The sequence below is a fragment of the Anolis carolinensis genome, chromosome 1 (genome assembly GCF_035594765.1).
Source record: "Anolis carolinensis isolate JA03-04 chromosome 1, rAnoCar3.1.pri, whole genome shotgun sequence".
Lineage (NCBI taxonomy): Eukaryota > Metazoa > Chordata > Lepidosauria > Squamata > Dactyloidae > Anolis > Anolis carolinensis.
In genome coordinates this window covers 243,687,989-243,705,854 of record NC_085841.1, presented here as the reverse complement: position 1 = coordinate 243,705,854, position 17,866 = coordinate 243,687,989, and the positions used below count along the sequence as shown (strand labels likewise).

Sequence of the window (17,866 nt, the reverse complement as noted above, 5' to 3'; positions counted from 1 at the left end):
GTCACCTTGTCTGAGTCCAAACATATTTGTGTAACATGAATCCAGAGGAGCAGGGGATGGCAATTACTGAAGAGTCCATTAGTAAAAGCTGTAAAATCTTCTTTTCTGAAAGCGAATGCAGCATCAGGCCAAAGGCTAAATTCCAGACAAGGTCACAAGTCTCTTACTCCTCTTCATACCAGAAGAGACTTAGAAGGTTGTAAAGAAATTCCATTTCATAAAATTTCTATTAAAAGGCTTTGCCTCGATTGAAATGCATGAGTCAGATATTTTCAAAGCTGGAGAAACACCCATTATATATTCAATGATCACTGCCTAAGATTGGTTAGGATCACCATGGTCACTGTGCCCTTTCCCATTATAGCTCTGTGGCTGAGCCTGGAAGTAAGGAGCTGCAAGTAATATAGTTAGTTACCCATAACTAGTTAACTTTGGTTTAACAAGGATGTAACAATGCTTCACTTCCAAATTAAGGCAAAAAGTAATGCTGGTAACAACAAAAAGTTGCTTGTGTTGTCGAAGGCTTTCATGGTCGGGATCACAGGGTTGTTGTATGTCTTTCGGGCTGTGTGGCCATGTTGCTTTTCAAAAATTAAAACAATGTAAGGGCATCTTAGTGGTATTCTGAGAGAAATTTTCCAGCGTTTATATTATCTCCTTATCAATCCTAAGATGTTCTCTCTCAAAAGATAGTAAGAACAGAAAAGCCATGAACAGCACAACCAATACTGTAGTGGCTCGAATCCAATACTGTAAGTATACTGGCATAGTACAAGACAAGTATCTTCGTCTTTGCTGCAGTTTCATTGTGGAATGCATGTGCTCTGGGGAAAGATGGAGAAGCCTCCACTCCCAACATACAGCTGTTCATTTTTTCCTGGTGGAAAAGGCCACCAACATGGGACCCAGTTCTGCAGTGACTGTGGCAAAGAACTGCAACTAGGAATCCCCTACAGAGCCTTGGTACAGTCTGGGCATGGGATATTGCAACAAGAGGTACAGGGCATCTTCTTTTTACATTATGTATGCTGGCATAGTGGGTGACTCCAGCAAATACCATCTACAGAAAGCATGGGCAAACTTTGGCCCTCCAGGCGTTTTGGATTACCTGGAGGGTAAAAGTTTGCCCATGCCTGATCTACAGGGTCCTGGATAATAAGTTACTTTTTCAATTCCATAATGAGTGATACTAACATACTTACTTTCCAAACACCTTTATTGCTTAAGGGGATCAATGTCCCTAGCTTACAAGATCTGTTGTTTTGTTATGCTCACTCCTGGACTTCAACTGTATTGTCTCTGTCAACCTCTTCTTCTAATATTTTACTTGCTCAGATTGTATTGTCAACTGTGCCTTGGTTGTCTGTTCTGTAAAAACAGTACAGATCAAAAAGCTGTCATAGTTTTAACCCCAAACTCTGAAGCAATATACCACCTTGTTCAATGGGCTGTTCAGAATCATAGAGTTGAGGGAGACCACAAAGGGCAGTTGGTCAATAATAATAATAATAATAATAATAATAATAATAATAATAATAATAATAATAAAAATGCCTAATGGCCAAACAATAGTCTCACCAGCCAGAGGCCTATAAATATCTGGGCATATTCCAGCTAGACAACATCAAGTATGAACATGTGAAAACTGTGGTCAGCAAAGAATACACACAAAGGGTCAGAAAAATTCTCAAAAGCAAACTCAATGGAGGCCATAAACACCTGGGCCATACCTGTCATAAGATATACTGCTGGCATCATAAACTGGACACAAGTGGACTGGACAATTTGGACAGAAAAACAAGAAAACTCATGACCATTAATCATTCACTGCACCCTCGCAGTGATGTTGACCGGCTATATCTGCCTAGAAGATCAGGGGGCAGAAGACTCTTACAAGTAAAACAAGCAAAGACAGTCGGAAGAGTCTGAAAACTTGGCTTTTCACCCAGGCCTTTGGTTAAGATCACCTTTTTTCCATCACAATTATTATGCTCCTCAACCTTTTGCACTGGTCGCTCTTCCCGATTCCTGATTGATTGATATTACTCAGGACTCTTCCCTACCTTACCTAATGTGACCTTAAATGATTCTAATGCACTTTATCTATTTATGAATTTGTTACCCATAATGTGCACCGTACACTTTGCTTATCCACTATTGCAACCTCATTGTTTTTAACCTGATGTTTTAATTTTGTGTTGTGTTTTTTAACTTATTGTGTATATGTTTTATTAGTTTTTGTTTTTGTCCTTTGATGTTTTATATTTTATCATTGCTTGTATTTTGATTTTGCTGTAAGCCGCCCCGAGTCCCTTTCGGGGGAGATGGAGATGGGATATAAATAAACTTATTATTTTTATTATTAAGAAGAACATGCCCTGGCAGAATATGTAAAGCAAAGTGAAGAACCTGCTTTGATTGAAGTCAAAAATCAGAAACTCCTCAAAGCACAGCAGACAAAAAACCAGTACAAGAAAACCACACTACAAACTAGAGCTAACAGCTGGCACAACAAAACATTCTATGGAAAGTTCCTTGACAAAATTGAAGAAAAAGCTGATAAGGAGAATACCTGGCTATGGCTCACAAATGGGACACTGAAGAAGGAGACAGAAGGCCTGATCCTTGCAGCCCAGGAGCAAGCCATCAGAACAAATGCAATTAAGGCCAAGATCGAAAAATCAGCTGATGACCCAAAATGCAGACTGTGCAAGGAAATGGACGAAACCATTGATCATATCCTCAGCTGCTGTAAGAAAATCGCACAGACAGACTACAAACAGAAACACAACTATGTGGCCCAAATGATTCATTGGAACTTATGCCTCAAGTACCACCTGCCAGCAGTAAAGAACTGGTGGGATCACAAACCTGCAAAAGTATTGGAAAATGAGCACGCAAAGATACTGTGGGACTTTCGAATCCAGACAGACAAAGTTCTGGAACACAACACACCAGACATCACAGTTGTGGAAAAGAAAAAGGGTTGAATCATTGATGTTGCCATCCCAGGTGACAGTCACATTGACGAAAAACCACAGGAAAATGTGTTGTCGAAGGCTTTCATGGCCGGGATCACAGGGTTGTTGTATGTCTTTCGGGCTGTGTGGCCATGTTCCAACTGACAAGAGTTCTTCCCTCACCCTGGACTTCCCAGAGATATATAAAAACATTCCTTGTTTAGTTTTTCCATACCTCACAACCTCTGAGGTTGCCTGCCATAGATGTGGGCGAAACGTCAGGAGAGAATACTTCTGGAACATGGCCACACAGTCCGAAAGACATACAACAACCCAACAACAGGAAAAACTCAGCCACTATCAGGACCTCAAGATTGAACTTCAAAGACTCTGGCAGAAACCAGTGCAGGTGGTCCCAGTGGTGATGGACACACTGGGTGCCGTCCCAAAAGACCTCAGCCGGCATTTGGAAACAATAGACATTGACAAAATTACGATCTGCCAACTGCAAAAGGCCACCCTACTGGGATCTGTGCGCATCATCCGAAAATACATCACAGTCCTAGACACTTGGGAAGTGTTCGACTTGTGATTTTGTGAAACGAAATCCAACATATCTATCTTGTTTGCTGTGTCATATTAAAATAATAATAGATCTCATGCATCTCCATCATTTAAGGACATGGGCTAGAAATATGTCTTGGTTTAATAACATATTTGGAGAATGCATACATAGCACTACACATGACATGTTAGTATCTGCTTTGAACTGGGTTATCTGAGTCCACACTCAGGTAATGTGGGATTTTTGGACTTTATATTCTGAGATATAAGGCTGCCTGGAAGGGCCCACAGCCTCCATACTCAGAGTGGGGTGTCTCTTCAATTACCAGACACTGAGGACAGGCAATCAGGAGAAACCTACCTGCATTGTGCCCTGCTGATAAACTTTGAGAGGCTTGGGATGACCACCCACTGAAGACAGAGTGCAAATTGGGTGGGTCTTTGGTTTGATCTTGAAAAAGGTCAGTGCTGATGAAAATGGGTTTGGGCCCTGTTTTCATGCCCAATCTTTTGCTCATTCCTTTAAGGTCTCTTGAGTCCTTGTGGGCAAGTGAGAGAAGACACATCAGTGCAAACTACAACAAGGCCACTTGGCTAGATTTATTTTCCGAGACACACCTAACAACTATACCCCTCCTATCTTCCATTCCTACAGTGGCCAATATAGCTGTTCTTAATGGAAGATGAGTTGGCAAACAATTGGATAAACTACCTACCTGGACCATGGATGTAAACTGAGGCACATCTACTCCAGGCAGCTCAGGCCATAGTGACTTAATTAATTCTGAATCTGTTTCTGTCCATTTGTCAGTGGTCTTGTGTTTCACCTGTGGCCTCTTCCGACTCCAGTTGCCTGCCTACCTCTCATTCCTATTCCCTTCCTCTCACCTACTGGTTTTATTTTATTCACCCGAAGCTTGCTTTTATTCAGTTGCCTCCTGGTCAGTTCTCTAGCTTGCGGCAGTAGACTAACTAAAAATCATAAATATTTTCAAAATACCTAAATTGTGTAGATCATTACTGCTATGGAAACCCAGCATGACCTTGTGGGAGTTCCAATCAGGCTCAGAAAACCTGCATCGCCATAAGCTGGAAACAACACCAAGGCATACAACAACTAACAACAATAAATTCTTTTCATAAGTTTTACAAAGAATGTCAAAAACAAGTGGCACATGATAGTACCAAGAAAGAAAGAAATGCAGTGGAATTGGATCTGGGTCCATTTCTTGACCAAATCTAAAAATGTGTGCCCTCCTTCCCCTCCCCTTTGTAAGTCCTGCTCAAGCTGTTTCAATACAATGCTATATTTCTGGCAAGCAATGCTTGTTGTGACTATAATTTTCAGACCATATGCTGGTCCAGTAAGATGACACTGACTGGGGAAGTTTTGCCATATATTCCAGATGTGGTTTTAAACTGTTTTAATTAAGCATTTTAAGCATAATAGTATATTTCTTGTTTTTAAATGTTTGTATATTGTAGGTTTTTGCTGTACTTTGTTTGAATTTCTTGCAAACCACCTTGGGTCATACCAGGAGAAAGACGAAATATCAATTAATTAATTAAATAATTTCTAATATACAAACATACATTGATGTGCATTGCAGTAGATAAAACAAAGGGCTTGTATGTTGTCGAAGGCTTCCATGGCTGGAATCATTGAGTCGCTCTGAGTTTTCCGGGCTGTATGGCCATGTTCCAGAATTGCTTATGGTTTCTTAAAGGCAGAGGTTCCAACAACCATTGCTATTCCTTTGCAAAACCAGGCTTATTTAGTACCAACCCAAAATATAGAAGAAATAATATTTTAAACAAAGAAGGAATGAGACATCTGATAAAGCACAAGACAGGAATTAGAACAATCATGCCTAAAGCATTCTAAATACGTACAAAGGAGTGGTTGTTATCCCCAAACAAATTGCATCCAAGAAGAAAGTGTACATGTGAAATGCTTCTACTTACAGCAGAGTCTCACGGATCCAACATAAACAGGCCGGAAGAACGTTGGATAAGTGAAAATGTTGGATAATAAGAAGGGATTAAGGAAAAGCCTATTAAACATCAAATTACATTATTATTTTGCAAATTAAGAACCAAAATGTTATATTTTACAACAAATTGATAGAGAAAAGCAGTTCAATACATGATAACGTTATGCAGTAATTACTGTATTTATGACTTTAGCACCAAAACATTGCAATGTATTGTAAACCTTGACTACAAAAACAGTGACTACTAAAAGGGAGACTGCGTTGGATAAGTGAACGTTGGATAAATGAAGGTTGGACAAGTGAGACTCTACTGTATTTGCTTGATATTAATTGCACACATATATAGTGGTTCTAACCTAGAGAAGTATTCCTTAAATTTTGGCAATGAGGAAAAAAAAACACTCACACTCATTTTGATCCTAGTTTCCTAAGAAATTATTAGAAACATTGTGATATCTTCTAATTACCTCTAGATCTAATGAAGCCAACACTCAGAAAGGTGCAAAGCAGACTATGAAAGCGGAAATTTCGGCAACTGTTCCAGCCATGAGTCAGAGATAAAATATCAAAAGAGTCTTAACTGATTTGCAGGACTCCACAGTTTGGATATGGTTTGGAAAATACACATAAGCACTGAACAAGAAAACTTCTCACGAAAAAAGAACACGACCTGTAATCTATTGACCAGACACACTCAGGATTGAGGAGTGAAAGTCCTGGGACACCTTTGAGACTAGTTGATTTATTGCAGCATGAGATTTTATAGTTAACAGTTCATTTTGTCACATATGTAAAGTATGCTATGGGTTGTGGTGGGTGAACACAAGAGTATAAATCAAGTTAACAAGGTGAGACAAAAGATAGCATGGGAATGGGAAAACCAGAACAAGATACTACAAAAGCAAAGGAAAGAAAGGATTATTTTGGAGGCTGTTGTAAGCTCACTACAGAAAATCACTATTCAAAATTATTGGTTTTAGTTCTCTAACCATTCATAGCAATTGCTGGTTTTTCTTCAATTATCTTATCCTACAAGATGATGTCTAAAAATCCTGTTTTAAAGGAGGAACAACCTGACTCAGAGTATGCCAGACTTTTCTTATTTGGTATTCTTCAAGCAGGGGCTGGATGTCTCTTGAGTGTGTATTATTTGTCTAATCTTTTCCATCTCTATCATTTCACAATACTATGATTCCTGTAGGATCATATCTGCTTTTTTTAAAAGAGCTCCCTGAGAATATAGTTCTAGCATTCCTATAGCATCACTAGGAACCAGTTGCAGATGCAAACATCCAGATTTTCACAAAACACTGCCATGTACCTTTGGAAATGTCAGTGTGCCCATGTTGATTCATAGGATGAAACTCAGAAGTCTTCATTCAGCCTCTGAAACTGGAAATACAGTTGAACCTCACACAACCAGTTGCCTTTATGTGAGTAGAAGAAGGAAAATTGGAGTTTTCTGAAGTCAATAGCCAAGCTTGGAATGAAAATCCATTATATTTAAGAATACAGGGGGAATAGTTAGCTGAAATGTTTGGTTGCAAGCATGGATAGAGGCAATATCCAGAATGTTTAATTTGTTAACAGAAGCAAGGAAAGAAATGAAGTCTAACATCATGAAGACTCTGATGCAGTGGTCTAATCTGTATTAGATGGCGAGAATTGAACATTTAACTGTATAGAACTGAACCTCAAATTGTACAATGACACTTGGTTCATTACTGAAATTTCCAGCAACTCTCTCTTTTTTGTTCCAATGTTCCCCCAAATACTCCTGGCCCTTTTTACAATAAGTAACAGCATTCATTCCTTGCTGCAGATTATTTGTATTTCTTTCTGCCTTCAGCTTTTTCTGGTTTGGCAAGCTCCGATCTCAGTGGAAGATTAAACAATACTGAAATCCACAGCAGGAGAATTCTCAGTCTTATTCCTTGTTTCACTTGGGCAACCTTCCTGACTCTCGTCAGGGACAAACTTGCCAACCCCTTAATTTAGGAATTTAGGAATTGCACACAAGTTTTACATTCCAATCCCCAGTCAAGAGAAGGACCTCCCTCACTTCCTCTCCTATGCAAATCACTACAATTCATGGAATTCACAGGAAAGACAATAAACCAGCACCTGGTTCTGTGGCAGACAAGAACTGATCGTGCCAAAGTGTGTCAAATTCAAACTTATTTTGCCTAAGTTTCCAAGAATGAGTTTAAGCCACTTTCCCCGTACTCCCCATGCTTGGATTCCAAGATTGATTACTCCAATTCTCCATTTCTGCTTTTAATGGAAAACCTCCCATCATCCCACTCATACTTTTTTTTCAGGCAGCCAGCTGGAATGCAATATTGAATGAAGAACATTCAGTGGAGATAACGGCTTTTTTTGTCTAGTGAAAATTTCATTTGCATTTAAGCAAACCTATTGCAACCATAGTGCCATAGCACAACTTTATCAGCATGCTTCTCTCATGTCCCTGCAAGCTAGAGCTTTTTGTGTGTGTGTGTGTGTGTGTCAGGAGCAACTGGAGTTGCTTCTGGAGTGAGAGATTTGGCCGTCTGCAAGGACGTTGCCCAGGGGACGCCCATATGTTTTGATGTTTTACCATCCTTGTGGGAGGCTTCTCTCATGTCCCCGCATGGAGCTGGAGCTGATAGAGGGAGCTCAACCGCGCTCTCCCCGGGTGGGATTCAAACCTGGCAGCCTTCAGGTCAGCAACCCAACCTTCAAGTCACAAGGCTTTTATCCCCTAGGCCACCGGAAGCAAGCTAGAGCTGACAGACGGGAGCTCACCCCGTCTGGCGGATTCAAACCTGCGACCTTCAGGTCAGCAGTTCAGCCGGCACAAGGGTTTAACCCATTGCACCACCGTGACGGACAAGAGAAAAGCCTCCCAGCAGGATAGTAACACATCCTGGTGTCCCCTGGGCAACATCTCTGTAGGCAGCCAACTCTCTCACACAAGAAGCGTCTTACAGTTATGTTCTCAAGTCACTCCTGACACAATTAAAAAAATCAGCATGCTGTGAGCCCTTCCTCTAGATTTAAATGGTTTTAAATATCACACTTCCACACTTATTGTTGTTATGTTCTGCATTTCCTTAGCATGATATCAAGGAACACACATGCAATGCGATGAAAAGGTTTATTTGGTTTTGGTTAATGTATTATTAAGAGAATGACTACAAATGAACTTAAAATCCAGACCAAGCACTTGAGAAATGAAGTTTCCTGATATATAATTTTATTAAAAACATATGATCTATACTTATCTGATCATGATTGGCTAACTATACAAATTCAGCACTCGAAAAAGAGAATGGATTGGGGGGAGGGGGATCCAAAAGCACTTTTCCATTTTATATAAGGAACACCATTTCATTATGCATTTGTATATACTGAGACTTGAGAATCTATACATTTTGGTATCCATTGAGGTCCTCAAACCAAATCCCAGTCGATACAAAGGTACTACATTTTCATTTTGTTTCAAGATTAAATGTTAAATCAATTCTACAATTACTTAAACAAAGAGTAAGTCCCACTGAACAAAGCACATACTTAGGAGCGTGCTGCACATGATATAGCTGTACAGTTAGAACAAACGGAAACAATATATAATCCGCAATGTTTAATGGAAACAGATTGCACTGAAGACATCCTTCACTTCAAATACTTTGCATGTAAGAGAAGATTGGCGTGTGTTGTTTATAAATTACACACACACCACTTTCTGCAGAGTTCTTACCATAGAGCAGTGGTCTCAACTTGTGGGTCCCCCGATCTTCTGACCTTCAACTCCCAGAAATCCTAACAGCTGGTAAACTTGCTGGGATTTCTGGGAGTTACAGACCAAAACACCTGGGGACCCACAGGTTGAGAACCACTGTCATGGAGGTTGAAACGTGACAGATATGGACCTTCACATGCCATTCATCTCTGCTTCTGCCAGAGCCACTTTTAACATCACTGTAACTACTTGCTCACACCAAGGAGCTTTAGGTGTGACCTTCAAGGTAAGTGTTTAAGCAGCAAATTGCAACATATTACTGACACTGCAAACTAAACTATCTGGGAAGGAGAAGCTAATAGGTAACCAAAGAAAAGGGAACTTGTAAAGTATAGTTTGCAATTGCTTTGCACTTCATGTGGCAACTGTGTTTGGCTCTGGTATGTCACACTGCATTCTACTGCCCACAGGAAACAGCAGAAAGTGTCCTTAGACATGCTTAAATAGGAGCTAGGATGTCATGAGATCTTCTTCAGCATGGTCTACTGCACACTGAAGAATGTGCATGTATATGCATACCTCCCCTCAGAGCCAGCCCTAGGTATTTTTCAAGTGTAGGCGAACAGAATTTTGCCTCCCCTCAAACAAATCACTGAAAAATAAAAGCATTGGATAAGTGAAAATGTTGGATAATAAGGAGGGATGAAGGAAAAGTCTATTAAACATCAAATTACATTAAGATTTTACAAATTAAGCCCCAAAACATCATGTTTTCCAACAAATCAACAGAAAAAGCAGTCTCGACTGCGCCCCCGTATGTTTTGCGCCCCAAACGACCGCTTAATTCGCCTCATTGTTGGACCGGCTCTGCCTCCCCTGCATTCCACATTGGAGTCAAACCACTGCATTAACTGCTAACATGAAGTATGAACCAGCTCTTAGTATCCCATCACATTTTGCTGGCAACAGACAAAGAAGCAAATATATTAATCTGATTGGTTATAGAAAGAGAAAGAACACGTGGTCCCAATGCTCCTTTAAAACTCACCAGTTCCTTTCAGCAAAAGTTTTTGTGTTTGGTTGGCAGAACCGAGAACTGCATAACCTCAGACTGCATGCGAAGAGATGTTTATTTAAATGCTCCTATTGCTTCCTGTTCTCCTCATGACACAGCCACACACTTGTTCCCTGAGAGAAGTTTCACATGGTCTTTTCCCTGCAGGACTCAATTATTACATGCACGGAACACTTTTGCATAGAAGAAGACCGAAATGCAACACACACACCTTGTAACCCAACATTATACAACTTGGAATGTCCTCACCTCAAATACTACTTTTTCTATATAGATTTTGGTTTAGTTTTCTCAAGCCTTGCTCCAGGCAAGGTGATGATGCCAATATGGAGCACATATAGGAGCTAAATGTGCCACCCGCAGGAGGGCTTGAGAGACTGCCATAGCCTTCAGCATATACATGTACACCCTTCAGTGTGAGGTTGACATGCTGAAGAAGATCTCATGACATCCTAGCTCCTATTGCACTCCCTGTGACCCAAGCTCTAAACGGGGTTTCAAAATGGGTTAGAATTAGCTTCCCATGAATTAAAGTAGTGCTCCTGTTTTCAGATTGTGTATATGTGTGTGTGTATGTGTATCGTCTGCTCACGAAAGCCACCATCTGACCTTAAGGGGACAGAAGACATTGCGTGCTAGGACACAGAAGGGATGGCCAACAAGTAGAGAAAGGGCAAGGCATCTTATTCCTCTGGCCACCTGTCCCTCTTCAGATTTACCTTTTCAACAAGGTTGAAGATTTGGTTACCAAGATATAACTATCCCTATCCAGTGAGATTGTGGCCAGGGCAGGACTTTGGGGCAGACGTCCAGGATCTTACTCAGAAGAATGAACAGAGTGAGCAAATCATGTGTGGTTGGGTTGGAAGCAATGTGAAGTAATACATACTGAGTGCCAGTGTAGTTTAGTGCTTTGAGGTTTTTTCTCGTGTAAGGAGCGACTTGAGAAACTGCAGGTCGCTTCTGATGTGAGAGAATTGGCTGTCTGCAAGGATGTGGCCCAGGGGAATGCCCGGATGTTTGATATTTTACCATCCTGTGGGAGGATTCTCTCATGTCCTCGCGTGGGGGTCTAAAGCTGACAGAAGGGAGCTCACCCCGCTTCCCGGATTTGAACCACCGACTTTTCAGTCAGCAGTCCTGATGGCACAAAGGCTTAACCCATTGCACCACTGGGGGCTTTGAGTATGACTACGTATGATCTGGAGATTGGGGTTTGAATCTTCACTCAGCCATGGACACCCATTGGGGCTGGATCTACACTGCCCTATAATCCTGTTCTAGAGTGCAAATCAACTGCATTGAACTGAATTATAAGGTTGGGTCTACACTACCCTATAATCCTGTTCTAGAGTGCAAATCAACTGCATTGAACTGGATTATAAAGCTGGGTCTACACTGCCCTATAATCCTGTTCTAGAGTGCAAATCCACTGCATTGAACTGGATTATAAGGCTGGGTCTACACTACCCTATAATCCTGTTCTAGAGTGCAAATCAACTGCATTGAACTGGATTATAAGGCTGGGTCTACACTATCCTATAATCCTGTTCTAGAGTGCAAATCAACTGCATTGAACTGGATTATAAGGCTGGGTCTACACTGCCCTATAATCCTGTTCTAGAGTGCAAATCAACTGCATTGAACTGGATTATAGGGCAGTGTAGACTCATATTTAGTGCAGTTAATCTGCATTCTGAAACAGTATTATAGGTCAGTGTAGATCCAGCCTGGGTAACCTTGGGCGAATCACATTCTCCGAGTCCCAGAAACCCCTATTGATAAAGTTGCTAAAAAGCCAGAAATGCCATGAAAGCACATAGCAACAGCAACACATTTTACTATCTAAGGTGGGGATTCCTCTCTAAAAACCGACAGGTCCAGCACCCAAACATACTTATCTACAACTCCCATGCCTCACCTCCACAGATCCAGATCAAACATTATAGTACAAGGATATCCTCATCCGCTTCTGACACTCCAAAAGGTAACCCTGAGTTTTTTCTGAGCTTTATGTGCCTAGTCACAGCTGAACTCTGCCTTGCAGGGATGCACTCTTCCCCACACATAACAACTTTCCTCCTTTCTCCCTTGGTTTTCTTCCTGTCACTCCTTCCAGCTTCACTCAGCATTGACTTATCCCTACTTTTTACTCTTACATTTTGCCAATTTTTGTATATTAATTAGAATAGGACTTCTATTTTCCCCTCATCAGCTTCTTATAGCCTGTTGCCTTCTGTCTTAAATTCTTCCTTTCATGATCACACCTCAGTCTCACCTCCCTTCACACAAAGAGTTGTGGGAGTGGGAAGCTTTCTCTGATTCCTTTACTCTCCTCTCTTGTTGACCACAACTCCCAGAATCCCCACTGACCATGATGGTGGCTATCTATCCATCCATCCAGATATACATCCCAATGATATATTTTTTCTCATGTCAGGAGTGACTTCAGAAACTGCAAGTTGCTTCTGGTGTGAGAGAACTGACGATGCCCAGGGGACGCCCGGATGTTTGATGTTTTACCATCCTGTGGGAGGCCTCTCTCATATCCCTGCTAAAGCTGACAGATGGGAGCTCATCCCGCTCCCCGGATTTGAACCACTGACCTGTTGGTTAGCAGTCCTGCCAGCACAAGCATTTAACCCATATGATATGATATGATAGTACATCCACAGCTTTTGGGTTTCCCCCTCTTATGAACCCCCTAAATGCTTCTCCCTGGTTCCAGGTGCCACCCATCCAAGACATGCCTCAGAAGTGACTGGAGTCTGCACTGGACAGAGACCACGCAAAGCCTCCTCCCCAGAGACGTCCAATGCGGGCAAGTTTCTCACCCGTCGCTTTTACCACAAAGAAAGGCAAACACACCCCAAGCGCTCCCCTTGCTGAGGGCTGGCCTCGCCTTCCAGCCCTAAAGAGATAGGGCTGTATAGCCATGTTCCAGAAGCAGCATTCTCTCCTGACATTTCGCCCACATCTATGGCTTGCATCCTCAGAGGTTGTGAGGTCTGTTGGAAACTAATTAAGAGGTGTTTATTAGGCTTGCTCAAATAATTCGTTTTCCCCGTTAACCGTTATTAATTCGTTATTTTCGTTTGTTTTGAAGCAATTTTGAAGCATTGGTTGTCCACACGTCTGATATCGCGGTTTCGAATCGCGAGAGGCCGTTTTTCGTTATGTCGTCGTTTTCTTCGTTAGGAAAAAAAAGCTTTTGCAAATCACCCAAACCATTCAGGCCCTTTCCTTTTGCCCCTCAGCAAAAGGGGCGTCACGGGCTCAGCCAATGGGAGGGGGAAGGAGGTCGAGGAGGAGGAGGAGGAAGATGGAGGGGGGAAATGGCCGCCGCCGCCTCGCCTCAGCTCAGGCCTGGTGTCTCTCTGAGGCGGGAAGGCGGCGGATGGAGCCGAGACCGAGAGAGACAGAGAGGGGCCCGGCGGTGAGGTTTTGACGTCTGTGCGAAGCTAGGCAAGTGGGGTTTATATATCTGTGGAAGGTCCAGGGTGGGAGAAAGAACTCTTGTCTGTGGGAGGCAAGTGTGAATGTTGCAATTGGTCACCTTGATTAGCATTGAATAGCCTTGCAGCTTCAAAGCCTGGCTGCTTCCTACCTGGGGGAATCCTTTGTTGGGAGGTATTAGCTGGCCCTGATTGTTTCCTGTCTGGAATTCCCATTTTCTGGGTGTTGTTCTTTTACTGTCCTGATTTTAGCTTTTCTGTAGCTAAAAATGCATATAAAATTGATTCTATAGGGAGGATAAATGATTGGATTTCAACTCCTACAGCTTGGCTTTCTCTGCCAATAATGGTACCCATCTTGGATATTGTAAGGGATTTTTTATTATTATTATTATTATTATTATTATTATTATTATTATTAGACCTTGCTTCCAGGAAGGTGCCTTCGCTGTGGCTCCCAACTTATCTATCTATCTACCTTTCCACATATTCTCCACATTGTGTGTATGTGTATGTATATTATATATACATGAGCCCCGATGGCGAAGTGTGTTAAAGCACTGAGCTGCTGAACTTGCAGACCGAAAGGTCCCAGGTTCAAATCCCGGGAGCAGAGTGAGTGCCCGCTGTTAGCTCCAGCTTCTGCCAACCTAGCAGCTTGAAAACATGCCAATGTGAGTAGATCAATAGGTACCGCTCTGGCGGGAAGGTAATGGCACTCCATGTAGTCATGCCGGCCACATGACCTTGGAGGTGTCTATGGACAACACTGGCTCTTGGGCTTAGAAATGGAGATGAGCACCAACCCCCAGAGTCAGACATGACTGAACTTAACGTCAAGGGATACCTTTACCTTTACCTATACACACACACACACACACACACATTATGCAGGGACTATATACACAGTATATATCACACACACACCAATTTAACAAAGTTTCAGCCACAAAAACAAAGTTTCTGAAGTAGAACAATGACTTTCACAGTAAAGACAACCCAATTTAACAGGAAATAAGACTTTCAAAGCAGGAACAGATTTCTGCAATTATTAAAAAATGGTTTATTATAAAAGCTATGAAAATTCGCCAAAAATCAGAGGATAAGGGAAACGTTCCAAATTTTGGTGAGCTATCAGTGTTAAATGTGTTCTACCACTGTACCAAGTTTGAAGAAGATCACTCAAAAAATGAGGGTGGGAGAGTCCTGTAAAGTCCTCTCTGTGCTGTTTTTGGGAATTGCGCATGCGCGTCCGCCATTAACGAATTAATTTAGAAAATAACGAATTTTCGTTAATTTCGAAATTTTTGGGGGGCCAAATTCGGAAATACCATCAGAAACGAAAAGCTGCCCCCCTCTAGTTTTGAAACGAGTTTAGAATCAAATTTTTCGTGGATCGATCAAGCCTAGTGTTTATATATCTGTGGAAAGTCCAGGGTGGGAGAAAGAACTCTTGTCTGTTGGAGGCAAGTCTGACTGCTGCAATTAATCATCTTGCTTAGCATTGAAAAGCCTTGCCCCTTCAAGACCAGATTGATTCCTGCCTATGTTGGGAGGTGTTAACTGGCCCTGATTGATTCATGTCTGGAATTCCCTTGTTTTCACAGTGGTGTTCTTTATTTACTGTCCTGATTTTAGAGTTTTTAAATACTGCTAACCAGATTTTGTTCATTTTCATGGTTTCCTCCTTTCTGCACTAAGCAACCGGATCTTAAAGCTGAAAGGCTATTCAATGCTAATCAGGGTGGCCAACGGCACCATTCACACCTGCCTCAAAGAGACAAGAATTCTTTCTCCCACCCTGGACCTTCCACAAATATATAAACCTCCATTACTTAGTTTCCAACAGAACTCACAACCTCTGAGGATGACTGCCAGAGAGGTGGGTGAAATGTCAGGAGAGAATGTTGCTTTGGCAACATGGCCCGGAAAACTCACAGCAACTCAAGGTTGATCTTGTTCCCCTGTGATTCCAGTGCAGGGGGCGTAGAAAACCTCAGGTGGATGGACATGAAAGTTTTGGGAAGCACTCTGTATATGCTCAGAAGCCCTATGGGGGAAAGGGAGTATGTAGAGTTCCTAGAAGACAAGGCGAGGCGGAATAGCGGATGTCCTGGGCTTCTAAGAATGCAATGCACTCTCTTCCCTTCGACTTGCAGAGAAGCACTCTGTGCATGCTCAGGAACCCTATGGGGAAAGGGAGTTTACACAGATACAGGGTGTCTGAAAAAGAACTCCCTATTCCCCATTTAATTTAAATGGTGAATAGGGTGTATATAAACCCCCCTTGCCTAGTTTTTAACATACCTCACAACCTCTGAGAGTGTCTGCCACAGATGTGGGCAAAATGTCAGGAGAGAATGCTTCTGAAACATGGCCATACAGCCCAAAAGATTCACAGCAACCCAGTGATTCCAGCCATGAAAGCCTTCAACAAAAAGGAATATGTAGAGTTCCTAGAAGGCAAGGCGAAGGGGATAGCGGACACCCTGGGCTTCTAAGAATGTAATGCGCTCTCTTCCCTTCGACTTGCAGAGAAGCACTCTGTGCATGCTCAGGAACCGGATGAGGAAAGGGAGTATATAGAGTTCCTAGAAGACACGGTGAAGGGGGATAGGAGACACCCTGGGCTTTTAAGAATGCAATGAGCTCTCGTCCCTTCGACTTGCAGAGAAGCACTCTGTGCATGCTCAGGAACCGGATGAGGAAAGGGAGTATATAGAGTTCCTAGAAGACACGGGGAAGGGGGATAGGAGACACCCTGGGCTTTTAAGAATGCAATGAGCTCTCGTCCCTTCGACTTGCAGAGAAGCACTCTGTGCATGCTCAGGAACCGGATGAGGAAAGGGAGTGTGTAGAGTTCCTAGAAGGCAAGGCGCAGGAGGATAGTGGACGCCATCGGCTTCTAAGAATGTAAGGCACTCTCTTCCCCTCGCCCTGCGGAGAAGCACTCTGTGTATGCTCAGGAACCCAAGTGGCGGTGCCGCTCACTCACCTGCTCCGTCGTATTCAGCAGCGGCGGCGGCGGCGGGGTCCCCTCCTGCTCCTCCTCCTCCTGCTGCGGCTGTTGCGGGTCCCGCTGCCGCCCCTCCGCCGCTCCGTGCGCAGGTGCCCTGTCCCTGGACGAGGGCCTGGAGAGGCAGCTCGGCGCCGGGGCGCGGGTAGCAGCGGAGCTCGGCGGCGCAGCGAGGCGTGTAGACGCCGCAGGGCTCGCCTTCGAGGCGGGCGCAGAGGGCGCAGCACCCGCAGCCGGGCTCGCGGACCAGCTCGGGGCAGAGCGCCGTCGGGGCGGGGGCGGCCTTGGGGCAGGCGGCCAGGCGCTCGGCGCTGCAGGGCGGGCAGCGGAACAGCACCTCGGGCAGCGACAGACCCGACGGCGCCCGCAGCAGAGCCAGCAGCAGCAGCACGCAGCCCCAGCCCCGCAGCCCGGCCATCCTGCGAGGAGCCTGGCACAGACTGAGCGGGAGAACCAGACAGCCAGGCGCACACTCACACACAGAGCGAGCGAGAGAGCGAGACCACCACCGACGGGCACACGGGCAGGTGCTGCTGCTGCTGCTGCTACTGCTGCGGCGGCGGGAAAGCGAGAGCAGGGCGCCGCGGGGTCCTAACACCGCCCCGGTTCCCCGCCTCCTACGCTCCTGCGTTGCAAGGGCGGGGCGCGACAGCTCCTGCCCGCTTTGGCTCCATCCATAGCAGGGGTCCCTCTGACTGATGCAATGGTGGGGGGGAGCATGGTTGGGGAAAAACGTGGAACAATTTCCTATGCACGCTGCACATATCTTATTTGTAGTGAGGAGGAAAAAAATGACAGAACAATTTTAACTGACCTGAATCATTATTTCAATGGGAAGTATGGGTCTGCTTCTGGATGATGAGATAGCTAACTTAATTAGGATTGTTGCTGTTGTGTGTCTTCAAGTTGTTTCTCTTGGGAACTACTCTTCCCACTGTCTGCCTCATCACACCAGAGCAGGGATACACTTTAAATCCGGTTTCTGCCTCCTGCAGAATTCTGAGGTTTATAGTTTGTTGAGGCCCAGGACATGCCTGGCTGAGCTGTTTAAAGGTGGATTTAAAGGGGATCCAAACTC

General features: G+C 43.6%; 1 protein-coding gene across 1 annotated transcript in view; it reads right to left on the bottom strand.

Annotated features, from left to right (window-relative positions):
- The window catches only part of igfbp2 (insulin like growth factor binding protein 2), a 96,921-nt gene extending 79,561 nt beyond the window's left edge, over positions 1-17,360 (bottom strand). The window contains exon 1 of the mRNA XM_062967334.1: positions 16,768-17,360. Within this exon, the coding sequence (XP_062823404.1) occupies positions 16,768-17,206 (439 nt within the window). The 5' untranslated portion in view covers positions 17,207-17,360. The remainder of the gene's footprint in view (positions 1-16,767) is intronic.
- Positions 17,361-17,866: the final 506 nt, after the last annotated feature.